At 41.9% G+C, this 16,603-nt stretch overlaps 1 protein-coding gene and 1 long non-coding RNA gene across 2 annotated transcripts in view; one reads left to right on the forward strand and one right to left on the reverse strand.

Annotated features, from left to right (window-relative positions):
- CFAP161 (cilia and flagella associated protein 161) overlaps window positions 1–7,016 on the forward strand; it is a 17,445-nt gene extending 10,429 nt beyond the window's left edge. Inside the window, exons 5-7 of the mRNA XM_019504104.1 lie at window positions 2,248–2,406; window positions 3,662–3,735; window positions 5,514–7,016. Coding sequence (XP_019359649.1) covers window positions 2,248–2,406; window positions 3,662–3,735; window positions 5,514–5,739 — 459 coding nt within the window. The 3' untranslated portion in view covers window positions 5,740–7,016. The remainder of the gene's footprint in view (window positions 1–2,247; window positions 2,407–3,661; window positions 3,736–5,513) is intronic.
- Window positions 3,914–16,603, reverse strand: part of LOC109288536 — a 68,720-nt gene continuing 56,030 nt past the window's right edge. Inside the window, exon 3 of the long non-coding RNA XR_002095175.1 lies at window positions 3,914–4,108. This is a non-coding gene — a long non-coding RNA (uncharacterized LOC109288536). The remainder of the gene's footprint in view (window positions 4,109–16,603) is intronic.

Below are 16,603 nucleotides of genomic sequence, written 5' to 3' on the forward strand. Positions count from 1 at the left end.
CATGGGTGCTTGTGGGACTGACTATGTCCGTCTTGGGGCAGCGAGGGGAGACACTGCTGCAGGCCTGGCTGCTGAGCTGCTGTGTTCCCACTTACCAATCAATCATGATTCACCCAGGGACTCAGGGACCAGCTCAATACACAGGACCTAGCTACTACATAATGACTTAACGAGCATCACTGAGCACCTACAAAACCAGGCTAAGGAGAGGAAAGAATCAATACAGACAATCAACTGCCTCAAGACAGACACCGTCTTGGCACCAGTTTTGTCTGGCAGCAGCTAGGGGTGCAGGGCCCCAGAACCCCTTTGCACTGATCTCCTCGACAGCCGGCAGGCGTTGTGGCCTCAGCAGGGGCCACCATCCCTGCAGCTGTCACCCCGCTGCGCCTGAACACACGCAGTGTCACCCATGGCACGAGTTTTGCTTGTCCGCAGCTTGAGGTGTAGTTCCCCCCAAACCCCTGCACCGATCTCCTTGAAACCTGGCAGGCTTTGTGGCCTCAGCAAGAGCTACCACCCCTGCAGTTTTGACCCCCCTGTGGTGTAACACACAGCCGTGACATGAGTTTGGCTTTCAAGAATTTGGGGTGCAGTTCCCCCCTAACCCCTGCACCGATCTTGAAACCTGGCAGGTTTCATGCTCTTAGCAGAGGCTACCATCCCTGCAAGTTTAATCCAAATTGGACAAAAAACAGCAAAGTTATATATATTTAGTTGATTCCCCTTTATACCCTATGGCTGGATCTCCGAGGTGGCTCCGAAGCTTCGGAGCCATTTTGGCGGGATCGAGGCAGAAACCCGGTCTAGAGCTCTGAATCAGATCGTGGCCATCCAAAGCGGCCGGATCCGAAGCCAGATCGGATTGCTGCCGACTCGCGCCGGCCTAGATGTTAACCTGTCTGCTAATCCATATGGGAACAGTCTCCTTTCACCTGTTCCCACTCATTAAAGCCAGTTACCTTGCAAGTCAGAGTCCAGCTGTTTGCTTCATTGTTAATCAGAACCCCTGTTTTTCTATTAGCAACCTTAAAAACCACAACATTGATAGAGCTGAGGTGACCTAGAAGGGGTATCTGCTGGTCTTGCATGTTGTGGGTAATTTTTTGAATATCAAAGGAGTCCACTGTATGTGGCTCAGACTGTATCCAAATCACACTCCTTTTTACAAATAAACAGTTTGAGGCCCTTAGAAATTGTTTTCCTGACCAATATTTGCCTGCATTTCTGATCGTCACTGGTCTGAAACAGGAGGCCTGTTTAAAAGACCTAAGGCAAATTTGCAGGGACCTAGAGGGTTTTCTTATTTGAAAGACAGCTTTTTACAAAACGGGCATTTTAAATGTCTCATTAATCCCCACAGTCCATTACCACCAGAAAGCAGATGTTTTGAATTCTTCCCTTAAGTGAAGGAAAGGTTTTATAATGAGAGGATCCAAATCCTTTGAAAGAGTCTGTATTTGTTAAAACTAAGTATCTTGTTAGTCTATCAGTTAGAGTCAGGGAGAAGGATGCTAGTACATTTTAACATCGTGTTTGCTCACAAGATAGGAACACAGAAGACAAGGCAAAGTATACACATGCCTTTGACAAAATAAAATCACCACAGATGCTGTGGATAGATTCCTACCCCTCTCCCTCTACTCCTACCTCCCCCATCCAAAACCTTGTTTGTATTACAGAGAACCTTTCAAATACAGATTTGCCTACTGATTATGCTTTTGTATTCACCAGTTCTGTTTGACTGCAACATAACCAATCCACACACTGATTAGCTGGAAGAACTCTAAATTGGGATTTTGGGCTACTTAATGGGTATTTTGACTGACTTTCGACAAGCAATGAGTCTATCTGTGCTGTTGTAAAGACACTTCTTTTTTACAACTGCAGTACATGCTGGGGATAATCCAGCATCCATTCAATAACTGAAAGTTTGAATAGGCCTATTAAGAGTAAAAGCACATATTTCTACAATAAAGATACAATACTACTAGAATATAAAAGGTAACCCTTAATGGCATATATTTTTTGCACAACTTGTCATGCACTTTTTGCTTGCACTTAGATTCTATGCTCCAGAAAAATAATTTTGTAAGAGATTTTTGAGAACTACATGAGTGTTTTTTTAAGTCATATTTTAACAGCGTGACATTGATAAATGTGAAATATTGTTTCTGGTTCTGTTTTAGCTTACAAGTTTCATTCACTTAAACTTATGTTGCCATTAACTTTCATTTCCATTTATAGTTATATCTAGGAAGTGACCATAAATCATTTATGAGATTTGCTAAAAAATCATACCTTCAGCAAGTGTTTTTGACAGATGAACTCTCTTATCTGACGTGTTGGCAAGCTACCTTTCTGGATCCACAACTGCGCTTAGAATATGAAGGATTTCCTGTTCCTGTAAGAAATGATAAATAATTCATATTATGAGGGTTTAATTAAGCTAATAAAACAACTGGTTTAAAGAAACTACAGTGATTTTATTCATTATAGCTTTTGGAGCTGCATGGCGAGAAGCATTTTTTTTTATATATAAACTATGAACTGCAGGTTTTTGAGGGGGATCAGTCTTTTGTTAGATCAGTTATATCTAATGGTTAGAGCAGGGAATTGGGATCCAGAACTCTTGGCTTTGAGGTTCAATTCCCAAGTGATTTCAGAGGAATTATTTTGTCCATAATTTTCAAAAGCACCCCCTCGTTTTTGGTAAGTTAGGTTTTGGGAATTGACTTATGCACTAGCATCTAACTTACAGGTATACTGAGTACTCAACTCTTGCTGTTAAGAACAGCTGTGGGTTCTTAGGAGTTTTCACAGTTAGGCACCAAAAGGTTCTAGCAATCCAGGCAGCCAGTATCAATAGCCACTTTGAAAACTTGGCTGTTCACTGTGAATGTGTTGTATGGGCACAGTACTTAGTTATCTCACACAGTTGCTGGAAGTCAAGTTAATATTTCTAAACTGCTTTGAGATCCTTTGGTCAAAGTTTCTAGGGTCACTAAGATCCCTTGGTGTGAGTGCAAAGCAATATTATTCTATTATAAAAAGAACCATTCTGCTGCCAATTTTTAATCCATACACTTGATTAAAATTAAGTTTTTCAAAACAAATATCCCATTTTCAGGTCTATTTTAAACAGGTTAATTTAATATTAATTTTGTTCTTCTTTAAAAAAATTACTAAAATCCTCATTATAAATATATAATAATACTTTAAAAATCTATTTATGGAAATGCAAAGGCCTCAGTTCTGGATTGTGCCTCAAGCCATCTGGAGCACTCCACCAACAAGCACCCAGTGTAAGAGCATATGAGCAACAGAACAAACCTCCCTGGGCTTATTTTTATGGTTCCTGCTATGGGGGTGTGGCCAGGAACAGATGCAGTGTATTGGAGGATGGAGAATGTATGGCCCAAGTGCTGTGCATTCAGCTGTTCTGGGCTAGCAGACACATGCAGTTAGGGCATAAAAGAATTAATGTTCACAGTCCTTGGAAACTTCAGAATCAATGAGATATAAAACAGCCCCAAGTCAGAAGCTTTTGTTTTTAACAGATTTAGATTTAGTAAATAAAAAGTTAACTTTAATGGCAGAAAGTATTCAACAGTCATCTTTAAACCATTAAATGAGTTTTCTTGGGGTTTTTTTCCCCCAGGCAAATAGTAAACTCCTTATCACCCACTGCCATACAAATCGGGGCTTAGCTGTGCCTAGGAACTATTGGATAAGGTAAGTGTGGTTTATGGAAACATAAATTTTAGAGGTGTTTTTTAATCATGACATGATGATACACAAGTTCGGTATATAAAGGATTAAAGTAAACAGTGATACAACTGCACTGGGTACACACTTAGCTGGAAAACAGAAAGGACTGCAAAACCTTTTTCCTTCCTCTGCTGATCACATGCACACAGACACCATCCCTCCTTGTCAGTGTTAAACTGTAACTTATTGTTGTTCTGTGTCTTTAATCTATTAGCTCAATCTTTTTCACATATTTCCGTTAATAGTATCAACTCACCATCACATTTCCAAACTTTCCACTTTGTGGATGGTTCAGCTTTTCCTTTGACATGCTGACCAACTGTAGCCATGGGAAGATCTAGGATATTGAAAAGAGGGGGTATAGATGGTGTGGCACCACATTATAACACAAAACATATTTTTTTCCAGTTAAACTAGAAGCTTTACTAATAAGCTAAGAGGATAGCATTATAGTATTCAGTTTAAGATCAAAGCAAAAATAAATATAACTATTAGAATGTGCAATAACTTGCTAGAGTATATATTACATTTAAAAAAACACAACAAATTACGTGAAAAATACTCAGAAGTTATTTTGTCATTAGTTTTGTAATTATTATAGTTAAATGTACATTTCTTATTCAGATTCATTAAACAAAAGTTAGCCTTCTTGAGCATTTTGACAGTGCCTCTAGTCTAGTACTTCACTGTCAGCCATTTGTACACCTGAGCTAATATTACCTCACCTGAGTAAAAGTTTTTAGCTAGAACACAAAAGTATCTGCAGGTCTGTGACATGGGAGAGACATTACCAGAAATAGCTAACAGACAGCAATATTAAAGAATAAAGGATAGTTTGAATAGTGGAATATCAAGACTATTAAAAAGAATAGAGGGTCATTAACACCTGTGGAGTGGAGAGAGATTAGCAGGAATCAGGGAGATGATGATAAACTATGAGGTCAATTGACTCAGCACTGCCTGAATAGAAATGTTGCATCACCTCCCAGGCAGTTGGTTTTGAAGTGTGGGTAGAACAAGAATTAAATGGGGATGTACAACTGCACCACTGCATGCACCCCCTGATCCTCCCTGGATGATAGTCCTTAATTTAAAGTGAAAATTGGGCCTGCAGTAGTGTTCTAGATAAGATGTAAAAATAGTGCAGAAAACTGACTGGCTTTTATCCATGTGACTCTCAAACTAAAATTAATGGAACAATTCATACTAATGTAATATATGTATTGCATTAGTATTGATCATTCATTGTTATGTTTTATAATAATTGTTTCCTTTTAATTCCAAGCAAGATTCAAGGTCTCTACTATTAGACCCTAATGGATGCTTTTCAGGTGATGGTGAAGTGGTGAAAAGTGGCCACAATATTCTTCAACCCAAGACCCTCTTGTGTCCTTGCAAAGCTCCCGAAGTTGTCATTTCTAGCTGAGGAAGAGCCTGTTGCCATTGTACCTGAGGGCAATGGATCCACTAAATCAGCATATGTTCTTTCGGGCTGACATTCATTGGTGGGGCTCCTGCAACTCTGGGGGTTAGCTAGATGATTTTTAATTTCTGAAATTGTGATGAAGACATAACAGTTTTTAAAAATGTATAATAATATATCTGAATAAATGCAAACAAATGTTGGCAGGACTATTTGCAAATTGTTTAGAGCAGTAACTTACAGTTTTGTGGACCTATTCAACTCTTACTATTAAGATATAATATGGATACCACTGTACCTCTTCTATTTTTCTGTACAGTTCATACTTTGGAAAGGAATATGAAGTCATCTGTCACACTTATCTGGATTCCCATAAAGCTGAAGAAGATAAGAATTACTGGATCATAGTTACTGGGAATCCCAGTGATGAAGAAAGTACTATGTTTGATAGACCTAAGCCACTCTCAGAAAAGACAAGAGAGCATCCATCAGATGAGACCAGAGATGGAGAAATGAAATTTACGCAGGACCATAGAATGGAGTAGTCCAAGATGAAACATTTTTATTTATGCTTTTCTGAAATGAAAAGTCTAATCTGATGGGAATAACTGGAGCTTCAAATGCATTTTGTGGCTTTTTTGTTCTCATTTTATTTTAAAACAGATTTTTTTTTTTACTTTAAAAGTGGATATGACAGTCTGCCATTAGTTACACTATCTACAGTGAAATCAGCAGGCTTGCATAAGAATTTGGGCAACAAATTTTTGTTACCTCCACATAACCTACCCTCCATTATTTTTCTTAATTAAGTAAGGATTGATTTTCAATTTTGACATGTGTTAATAATAGTGTAGCAGAAAACTTTAAAACTAACAGATTTTATGCTGTTAGCCCTAAGAGCTTACTTAATCATTTCTTGCAAATAAGGCAGTGTCTGTATTTTTAAAGCAGGGGGTTTCAGTAGTTTCCAAGCCATTAATAGCCAAAGGCATATCAGAAAGAGACTTTCTTACTTTACCAATTGAGACATTTTTATCAGTGAATGTCTTCCTTATCTTGCCCAACAGCATATAGGCATTATTTAAAAAGCATGAATCAGGCCTCAAAAAGATCATGAGTTTGGCTTTAAAATGGTGAGATTTAAAAAGCAAAACCAAAAAATGATACATTTGAGGCTTTTACATTTGCCTTCAGGATTCAGAACCAGTAAGAGTTATGTATTCAAGGCCAAAAATCTTAGTTCCTTATTTTGCAGAAAAGTTGAGATTGTTGTGAGTACAAGACATTACACTTGAAGAAGCACCAAGTACTGTAAGATTCATGATAACATCAGAAGAACCACCATACCTTGACAATAGGTCTGCAATGACTTTCATAAATTAGGGTACAACACCGCACCACACATAATAAAGCTGAATGTTTGCATATTGCTTTTTGTCTGAAAGAGCTTCATAAACTTTGTACAACTAGGAATCATACATTCCGCAGAATGGAAGAACAGCAGGACTCAGGCGGGCTGTTGGTGCAAAACAGGGGAAACGGGAATTCTTGGTTAAGATACCAGGATAAATCTCCCTTATTGGAAGAAATTCCAGTGGATCTTTATGGCTGTGCAAATCGGACAATACTTTGGTTTTTAAGATTTAACTGTTATAAGCACCACAGAACTTTATTTTGACAGAACGAAGGCTAAGCTGTACCTGTCATGAATCAATTTTCCCCCCCAGACAATCAGGTTCATACCTTATTCCTAGACTTTTAAGCTATTAGCTTTGTCTAACAACAATAAAAGGAACAAAAGTAAGTTTCATTTGCAACTGGCTGAGTGGGCTATCTGTAACTATTTTGGAAGTTCACTTGCTAATACAGTAAGTCAAATGGATTTTCTAGGAAGCACTATAGGACCTCACACCAAAACAAGGATAAATGTCACCACCCAAATGAAAGATAAGACATGAGCGTAGAAATCATATCTATGTGGATAGAGAACTTTGCTAGGTATTGTTCTGGGTAGAGATGTGTTTTCAGATGTACAGGAGCAAAGTAAGAACCTTGACAGACAGAGACAGCCATAGAAGCACTGGTGATGTGAAAAGTCTAGTGAGAGAGTTTATCAGTTGAATATTGACTGAAAGGGCATGGATTTGCACGTAAAGAGCCAGTCTCTAGTCATTTGATCTTCCAATGTTCTGGGAAGCAGGACTTGGTAGATTTTTTGGAAGAAATCAGGATTGCATCAAAAATACTACGTCAATGTTTCCTTCTAACTAGTACAATATACAAGACATCAGGTTTTTTAGCTGCTTAGATTATGTCATTTATGCCGGTACTATAGTGGGTCCTTGATGTTGCAGTATATAAATTAATCTGTTTAAATTTTTATTTTAAATCCAGGATTTTTTTCGTAACATTTTTAGTGTAATCGTAGAGTTCTCTGTTTGGCCACAAGATGTCATTGTTTTTTAAATAGTGCAAATGTTAGTACCTATATAAACAGCTTTACATTTTTAATCTAAATTCATACTTGATAAAACTCTGTAAAAAGTTAATCAAATGACAGCTGCCTAGAATATAGGCCCTTAAATGTTTCCACAATGTTGTGTTAAGTTGGTTTCTGAAAGAAAGCTAATGAGAATGCAATACAATTAAGAATCAAGTTGTATATAGAGGGAGGGTATCTTTAGAATTTGTCTCACTTTCTAAATGTGTAAAAATGCTGCAATAAAGAACAGACAGTGTAAATTATAGTTTAGGGATATTTACCTACTTAATATATAGTTATGTTATTTTTAGGGAAATGCTAGGGGGTATTAAAAAATCTTCAGGTAGGGTAATTACTAGGTCCAACCATACTGGTACCTCTCACATTTGGCAGTAGCAAAGAGGAATAAAGAAGACCATGAGGACAAAACCCTCTTAATTCAGCACTATATTAAATTATTGAATTTGACACTGAGAGGACGAGATGAGTAGTGATACATAGTGGTGCAACAGAAGATGGCAAGAGAATAGGCTTGACAGACTGAAGTGGCACTTTTGCCAGGTAGGATAGGCAACATAATGTACATTTTTAAGAATTAAACATAATTTTAAAGTAACAGGATTTTAAATTGTAAAATACGGAGCATTTTAACTTGTGGGGAAATACCCTCCTTTTAAATAAGGGATTGTTTTCTTTGCTTACTGTTGGCCTGGGTACCATTTAAAAATTGCAGTAGGATATGACAGAATGTCAGGTTTCAATAACACAATCAGGATGCAATCAGACCAACAAGATTTTTGCAAAAAATGTCTTTAATTGCAAGCTTTCGGGCACAAACACCCTTCATCAGGCATTGGAGAAAAGATTGTAAAAGTTCCCTGGGCAGAAATGAAAGTTCATATTTCATAGGATTTCACAGAGGAGTCAGTAGGTGGAAAACTCCTCTGGAAAGTCGGTTCATAGCTGGTATGGAGCCTCTCACCTTCTGTGAGAATCGGGGATGATGCAAATTACCTTGAAACAAAGGCAGGAGCAGGATCTCAGGTTTCAGGTGGTCACAGTTGCTTCCTGGAGGTTTGAATAACAGTATGTTTAGCTTATTGAGCCACTGAGCCTTCAGCTTTATGTTGAGCCACCCCTTCTGTGTCTGGCAATTATGTATAAGTGGAAAACTAAGGGTGTGGTAGAGGTGGGTACACATGTTCCAAAGAATTCACCTATGGCAGCAAAATGCCCATAAGTTGCTCTGTCTGGGTACAGGACTCTGATTAAAAACAAATAGAACATTGATGGGAACTGCTGCAGCCCTTTCCTATGCCTTTCTTGGTGGCTTATCACAAGAGCCCCCATCTCTTCAGGCATTATCTAGAACTGAATGAATCGTTTTGTGTCATGGGTAAACTTGCCGTCTGGTGGAATACCAAAATCTGTGACTTCTCCCAGCCAGAGACCATCACTGAAAATACTGTTTATATCACTTTGCTGTGGGAGACATCTGATTTTTATGTTCACAGAAAGGAAAAGTCTTGACCAAACACTAATGCATGAGGGAAATGTTCAAATCTCCATCTTGAAATCTTTTTTGACTGCTTTCCAGGTTTCAGTTATCCAGTCAGTGGGTGCGTCTACAGATGCATTTGATCCAGGCTCAGTTTAGTGGAGTGTAAACTTCTCTGGATTAAGTTTTCTCAGGCAGACATCTACACATGCAGGGACTTGGGAGCAGATTTCCTGCTCTTAGCACCAAACTTCCTGCAGCCCTGCAATGGGCCTCTGCCGCCACCAGGAGGAGCTTCAGGCTCCAACTACAGCTGTCAGCTATCTTCCAAAGGCAGCCCCACTTGCTGGTCTCTGGCGAGCCACTTCCCTGTCCAGCGGCAGTGTGCCTAGTGCAGGGGCAGCATGCAGCAGCTTTCTCCTTGCTCACTGCCTCCCTGTCATATGGCTGCTTCAGCCCCTGCCCCTGGCAGTGATGACCAGTGCCCTGGGCTCCTGATGGCCACCACGCTGGCTCTAGCGGCCCATCCCACTGACTGCTGCCTGGCCCACGGCTGTTTGGGCCTGCCCGGCTCCCCAACATGCAGTGACTACCTGTCTGGCTGCAGCCTGCCATCCCAGGGCCACCACCTCTGTGCAGTTGCCACAAGAAGGGAGGCTGATGAGGGGCTTCTGGATGCCACCATCAGGGCTGCTGTCACTCTCTTGAGCCTTCAGACCCGCCACCACAGGGGCCTCTGGGCCAGCCAGGACTGGTGGTGGCATGTTGTCCAGCACACCTGGGACGATGAACAGTGGCTGGAGGCCTTCAGGATGACCCAGGCCACCTTCTGGGACCTTGTGGAGCAGCTACAGCTCCATCTGGAGTGGAAGGACACTGACCTGTGGCTGCCTCTCCCCACAGGCACTGACCTGGCCCTCACCCTGCTTAAGCTGGCCACACCTGCCAATCTCTGGTATGTTGGCCACCTGTTTGGCATAGGCAAGGCCACCACTGGAAAGGCCATCCTGGAGGTGTGCGGTGCATTAGAGGACATGCTGGCAGACTGCCCTCTGTGTTCATGACCCTGGCAGTGGTGGTGGGGTTCTGTGCCTTGGGACTCCCCCAGTGCATTGGGGCCCTGGATGGGACCCACATCCCCATTACCTGCCTGCCCCACAGAGACCACCCCTATTACAGCTGGAGGGGCTTTCACCCTGTGGTGCTCAGGCTGTTGTGGACCACTGTGGGGCCTTCATGCTTGTGAGTGCCAGCTGGGTGGGCAGTGCTCATGGCACCCACATATTTAGGAATTCCTGCCTGCTGGGCCTGGTGGAGAGTGGCCATTTTGCACCAGGGGTGCAGGATGTGCGGCTGGGTGCTATGGCCATCCCACCTCTCCCCACTGGGGACCCCACCTACGCGCTCCTGCATTGGCTCATGCAGCCCTACACTGGCCACCAGGCCCACTTCAACCGCTGCCTGAACCGGACCCACACCCTGGTGTGCAACTTTGGGTGCCTCAAGGGCCACTGGTTCTCCCTCACTACCCACTTTGAGCTCACCAAGGACAACCTCCCCTGGATCATCGTTGGAGCCTATATGCTGCATAACACCTGCGACGCCCGGGTGGAGGCAGCATGGCATGCAGGGGATGCCTGGCATCAGGAGCACTGCCTGCGGCAGCAGCAGCACCAGACCCTCCTGCTGAGGCCCTAGGAGAGCTGCAGCCTTGCCATGGTCGGGTCTGGAAGGTGCTGGCTGACCACCTCCACCATCACTCCATCACCTGCAGCACTGCCCACAGACCCTCCACTCCTCCTGCCTGCCCCCAGCACCACACTCACTGCACACATCGTAGTTTCATAGCTGGTAGGGCCGGAAGGGACCTGAGCAGTTCATCAAGTCCAACCCCCTGCCATGGGCAGGAAAGAGTACTGGGGTCAAAAAACCCCGGCAAGGTGTCTATCTAGTCTCCTTTTGAAGGCCCCCAGGGTAGAAGGAAGCACCACTTCCCTTGGAAGTTGGTTCCAGCTCCTAGCCACCCTAACTGTGAAGTGGCGCCTCCTGATATCTAGCCTGAATCTACTCTCAGTCAACCTATGGCCATTGTTCCTTGTTACTCCCAGTAGTGCTCGGGGGAACAGGGACTCTCCCATTGCCTGCTGGTCCCCCTTGGCCAGTTTATAGACGGCCACCAGATCCCCTCTCAGCCTTCTCTTGTGGAGGCTGTACAGGTTCAGGTCTTGTAGCCTCTCCTCTCTCTTACAAGAACAAGTTTTTATTTCCCTCAAATCAACCAGAGCTCCCCTTCCCCCTCAACAAACACAGCCCCTCCACCACCCACTCCACCCACCGATAAACCTTCCCCATGAAAACTATTTACAAGGTGGCCATGGGGTGGGGGTGCCTAAGCGGCACAGCCAGGGGGCAGGCAGCCAGCACCCCAGCCTCTGGCCGTTCCCCTGCAGGTGCAGATGCTGCAGTGAGTGCGGTGGGTGGGGGGCTGCCCAGGTGCCCCTACATTTGCAGGTAGCGAATTTATGCATGATTATTTGATTAAGGGTTTTTGCTGCACAGTAAGATTGTGCACTTACTGCGCAGTAAACTAGGCTACTGTGCATTTAAGCATCTAATGTAGACGCACCCACTGAGCAGAAGCTTCACCATTTGACTTCCATAGGTAGTTACACACCAGAAAGGGTAAATAGTCAAAGACACTCAAGCATACATTTCACTAACAAAGCAGAGGCTGTAATATATTGGCAAGGTTTTGAATAGCAAATTAGTAAAAATAAGTTCATTTGCATAGGTAGAAATAAAGGCTAAATTCATCAAGTTGATTATTTACTGTGAAGCGTTTGCAATTATTGCCTTGACTTGCACTATAAAACAGACATGAAGCCAGTCCAATTTGGGGCACAGGAGTCATGCATATAGGACAAATGATTCACTTAGCAGGCAGACACCACAGTCTCTGCCAGCTGCAGATGCAATACTTCCTAGTGGATAAAAACCAGGTGGGACTCAGTAAAACTAGACTCCACTGACTTAGCCACTGGCCTGCTAGATGGCCTGGGAGGTACATCTCAGTTCCCCATAGGTAACATGGGAATAGTGACCCTTACCTCCTTTGTTTGAAATCTGATGAAAAGCATAGTAACCTGATCAAAGATGTGGAGATCTCTGCATCAGCAAAGAAAAGCCTTATAGTTAATTGCAGAGGGAGGAATTACTAGAGAAAGGTGAAAAATACAGACAGGGACGTTCTTTTCCATTTCAATCTGTCTTTCTACTTTCCTTCTCTTTGTTCTCATCTTCACATTCCTAACTCACCTCTCACTTCATGTCTTTTTTCCTCCATCCTATTTCCTGGCCCAAACTTGACAAGTCATCAGTGCTTATAGAGCGTTCTTAATGTATTTGTCACTAGACCTGGAGTTTCTTTATCCATCCCATCCGCTCCCAGAGAGGCTGTTTCTCCAGTGACTGATTGACAGGAAGTGTTTCTTGTGTCTGAGCTAGCCAATCAGAGGAAGACCCTCAGGAGGAGGAGCAGGTAAGAAATTTTAGAAAACAAAATATTGCAATAGGAAACTTCCACATACAGTAGTGGAAGAAAATATCCAAGGACATTACTGGAAAATTGGTGGGACTGGCAGGTAAAAAGGTGATTGTGATAACATCTGTGCTCATTCACCCTCACTTAATAATATTGTACATCTGTTGTATATTTAAGGATTGAATTATTAAAATCCCCTAGAAATACTTGGTTGGATGGGGAAAAACCTCCACTTAAATGCCCATGGAATAAAAATGGGTAGGGATTAGGAAACCCCTCTTCCACAGTCATCAGATACTTATCTTTTCACCTTGTTCCGATCCAGTCCTTTCTGCTGCCTCCATCTATATGCAACCTTTTCTACCCTTATTTGTCCTGCCAGCAGGATGCTTGGAAAGCTAGTTGCAATCATCTAACCATCTCTTCACTACTCTACGCTGGCTTGGATCCAGCCTGGGAGAAATAAGAGGAAGTCTGACCTTCAGTATAGCATTCCCCAGTGATTAGGAAGAAACCACTACCTACCATTTTGTTGGATGTGTGATATTTCAGCAGGGTTGTGAATGATATCCACAATAGGAATGTAATACATAATATTAAAAAAGCCATTGTCAGCCTTTCTTCATAGATGTGGACTGAGAAGGAGGGACAATTTATGATAAAGATGGACAAATGATCATAGGAAAATAGGACTGGGGACCTCAGGTGGTCATGTAGTCCTGCTTCCTGGTCAAGGCAGGATCACCCCTGACTATAAACTATCTTTGTCAAGTGACTATCCAACCTGTTCTTGAAAACTTCCAGGGATGGAGATTCCACAGCTTCTCTAGGTAGTGTTTTCCAATGCTTTAACCACCCTCATAGTAAAAAAGTTCTTAATTTACAATCTGACATTTTCTGTGTTGCAGCTTGAGGCCATTGCTCCTACTCCTGTCCCCTACAGTCACAAAGAAAAGTTGATCTCCATCCTCTTTGTAACCTCCCTTCAGGTATTTGGAAACTGATTTCAAATCCCTCTTCAGTCTTTTCTCCAGACTAAACAGTCCTAGTTCTTTCAGCTGTTCCATAAAAGTAAGTCATGTTTTCCAGGCCTCTAATAATTTCTGTTGCATCATCTGTCCACATCTTTCTTCAGTGTGGGGCCCAATACTAGATGTAGTACTCCAAGTGTGTCCTCACCAGTGCCAAATAGAGCAGAAGAATCTCTTCCCTTGATTGCAAGAGACACTGCTGTTAATACAGCCCAGTATGCTGTTGGCTTTTTCTTTGCTGCAAGAGTTCATATGCAGTTTATGGTCCACTGTAACCCCCATGTCCTTCTCTGTAGTACCACAGCCCAGCCAGTCATTCCCTAGCCCGTGCATGGAACTATTCTGTCCCAAGTGTAGGACATGGGCATTTATCTTTGTTGAATTTCATCTGATTGATTATGGCCCATTTCTCCAGTTTATCCAGGACATTCTGGATCCCAGCCCTGTACTTTAACTCTGTGTCTGCAGTGCTACCAAACTTGGTGTCATCCACAAGTTTGCTAAGTGAGCCCTCAGTCCCATCCTCCAAATCATGACTGAAGGTGTTGTATAATACTGGATCCAGCACAGACCCCAGGGGATCCCCACTTGATACTTCCTCCCAACTAGGCATTGAGCCATTGATGACTACTTGTTGAGCATGATGCTCAATAAATAGTTATCAGTGGCTTGTGAATCAGGCGATTTTTTTTTTACTTTTAATAGTATTTGAATATCAGCAAACAGGTTTCAGATCTAGAAAACATTATCACAACAATGGTATTGTGACTGTTTCACCTAAATATCCAAAGCTTTTTGGCAGTAAAGAGTTCATAACAGGTAACAGATACAAACAGCTCTGATGATGAACAGACCTGGCATCATAGACCTGGAGGCCCTGGCCAGAGGCTAAGGTATAGACCCCTCTGTCCTTCTACTGATGGCTTTCACTGCTACTCTGCATGGAAAAGGACTTTCAAACAGAAGATAAATCATTTCAAATTCAGAATGCATTTTTAGTGATCACAACAACTCACTACCATCATTTAGAATTTGATCATGTGTGCTTTTGTGGAGACATAATATTCAGTTATTGTAGCAAAGTCCAACTTGCAAGGAAAGTCCTGCTCAATGGCTGGCTCAGCCAGAATATCCAGGTGCTCTTGTGACACTGAATGCAAACAGTTCTTGACTAGCCTGGATGGAAAAAGCTTCTCTCTCATGAAGTCAGTTACAGATACATTCAAACGGAGAAGTAATGCAATTATAAGGTTTGGATAGAGATCCAATAAATTTCCTTGCAAATGCAGTTGACCCTCTCCAGCCAGCATGGTATTTACAGAATCAAATCTTCAATGCCAGTGTCACCCATTTGAAAGCCAAAATTTTCCTTATCATCTATTATTTTTGGAGGCTTCTTTCAATGAGTTTACCTCTTTGTGTATCAGTCTTTCCGACTATGATGCTGTCATTAGACAACTGAATGACCTGTGTAAGCTAGCTATGTAATTTGGGGTCTCCTGATTCAATTGGCACATTTTCCATATTTTCAACCAGCATTTCTCCAAATGATTCAGAAATGGAAGCTGTTATCTTAATCAAAGAAAGATTTTGATCAACCGAGCTGGAACTTTTATCATCCTTTGGTTTTTGTGATAAAAGGAATACATTTAATTTAGGATAGGTTGCCAATAGGGCTGAGTGAAATTTTGCTGTCAGTTTTGTTTCAACACTGTTTTGACCTGTTTCAAGGCTGAAACAGAAAAATCAAAATGGAACAGATATAGTTGAAACAGCCTCAAAACAAAACAAGGCAAGTCAAAACGTTTCGCTGTTTTGACGCTGTTTCGACGTTTTGCCCATAGGCTATAATGGGGAAGGACAAGACAGCCGATAACTTTGTCGTTTCTGGCTTGATCTGGATGGAACTTGCAGGAATGGTAGCTCCATCTCAGGGCATGAAGCCTGCCAAATGTCAAGGAGATAGGTGCAGGGGTTTGGGGGCTAGCATGCCTGCAGTTTTGACCCCGCTGTGGATTAACACATACACGTGACATGAGTTTTGCTTTCAAGAATTTGGGTGCAGTTTTCCCCAAGCCCCTGCACTTATCTCCTTGAAACGTGGTAGGCTTCATGCCCTCAAAAGGGGCTACCATTCCTGAAAGTTTCATCCAAATCAGGTCAGAAATGACAAAAGTATAGGCTGTTTTGTCCTTCCCTATTATATCCTATGCGCGAAATGTCAAAATAGTTTCAAAGTTTCAACCCTGTTTCGACGGAACAAAATGGAACAGCTGTTTTGAATTGAAACAAAATTCAAAATGAAATGCTGTTCCATCGAAATGTTGAAACACTGGTTACAAAACGCTGCTATTTCGCACAGCCCTAGTTGCCAAACACTTGGCTTTGTACTCTGAAATCTGTCATTTTTTTTTTAACAGTGCTGGGCTATGAGTGTTTTGTCACTGCACCAGTACAATTCATTGCCACATTATCACATCCATAGACAAACCTACATGCAGTGTCACTCTAGTCAATGCTGGGATCCAGAAGTTTTGGATACCAAATGATTGACGAAAATCAGCAGTCAGCACTTCACAAATCAATACTGTGTGCTTGCTGAGCTTTGCAGAAAATGTGTGGAAAGTTGTATCATGCTTCTAATGAAACATGGAGATACAAAAATGAATTATGAATGAAAGATCAATAAATCTCATTATTGTTACATATCTGTTTAAAAGTCAATAGTACCATTAACATTGGTACCATTGACAATATGGAGCGATCCTAAAATTAATCAGTGTGAAGAACTAGACTGTCACATTCTGATGACATATTAAATACTATTATGTTTGTGTTAAATTTATATATTTTCACA

The sequence above is a fragment of the Gavialis gangeticus genome, unplaced genomic scaffold, assembly GCF_001723915.1.
Source record: "Gavialis gangeticus isolate Ggan-Ray unplaced genomic scaffold, GavGan_comp1, whole genome shotgun sequence".
Lineage (NCBI taxonomy): Eukaryota > Metazoa > Chordata > Crocodylia > Gavialidae > Gavialis > Gavialis gangeticus.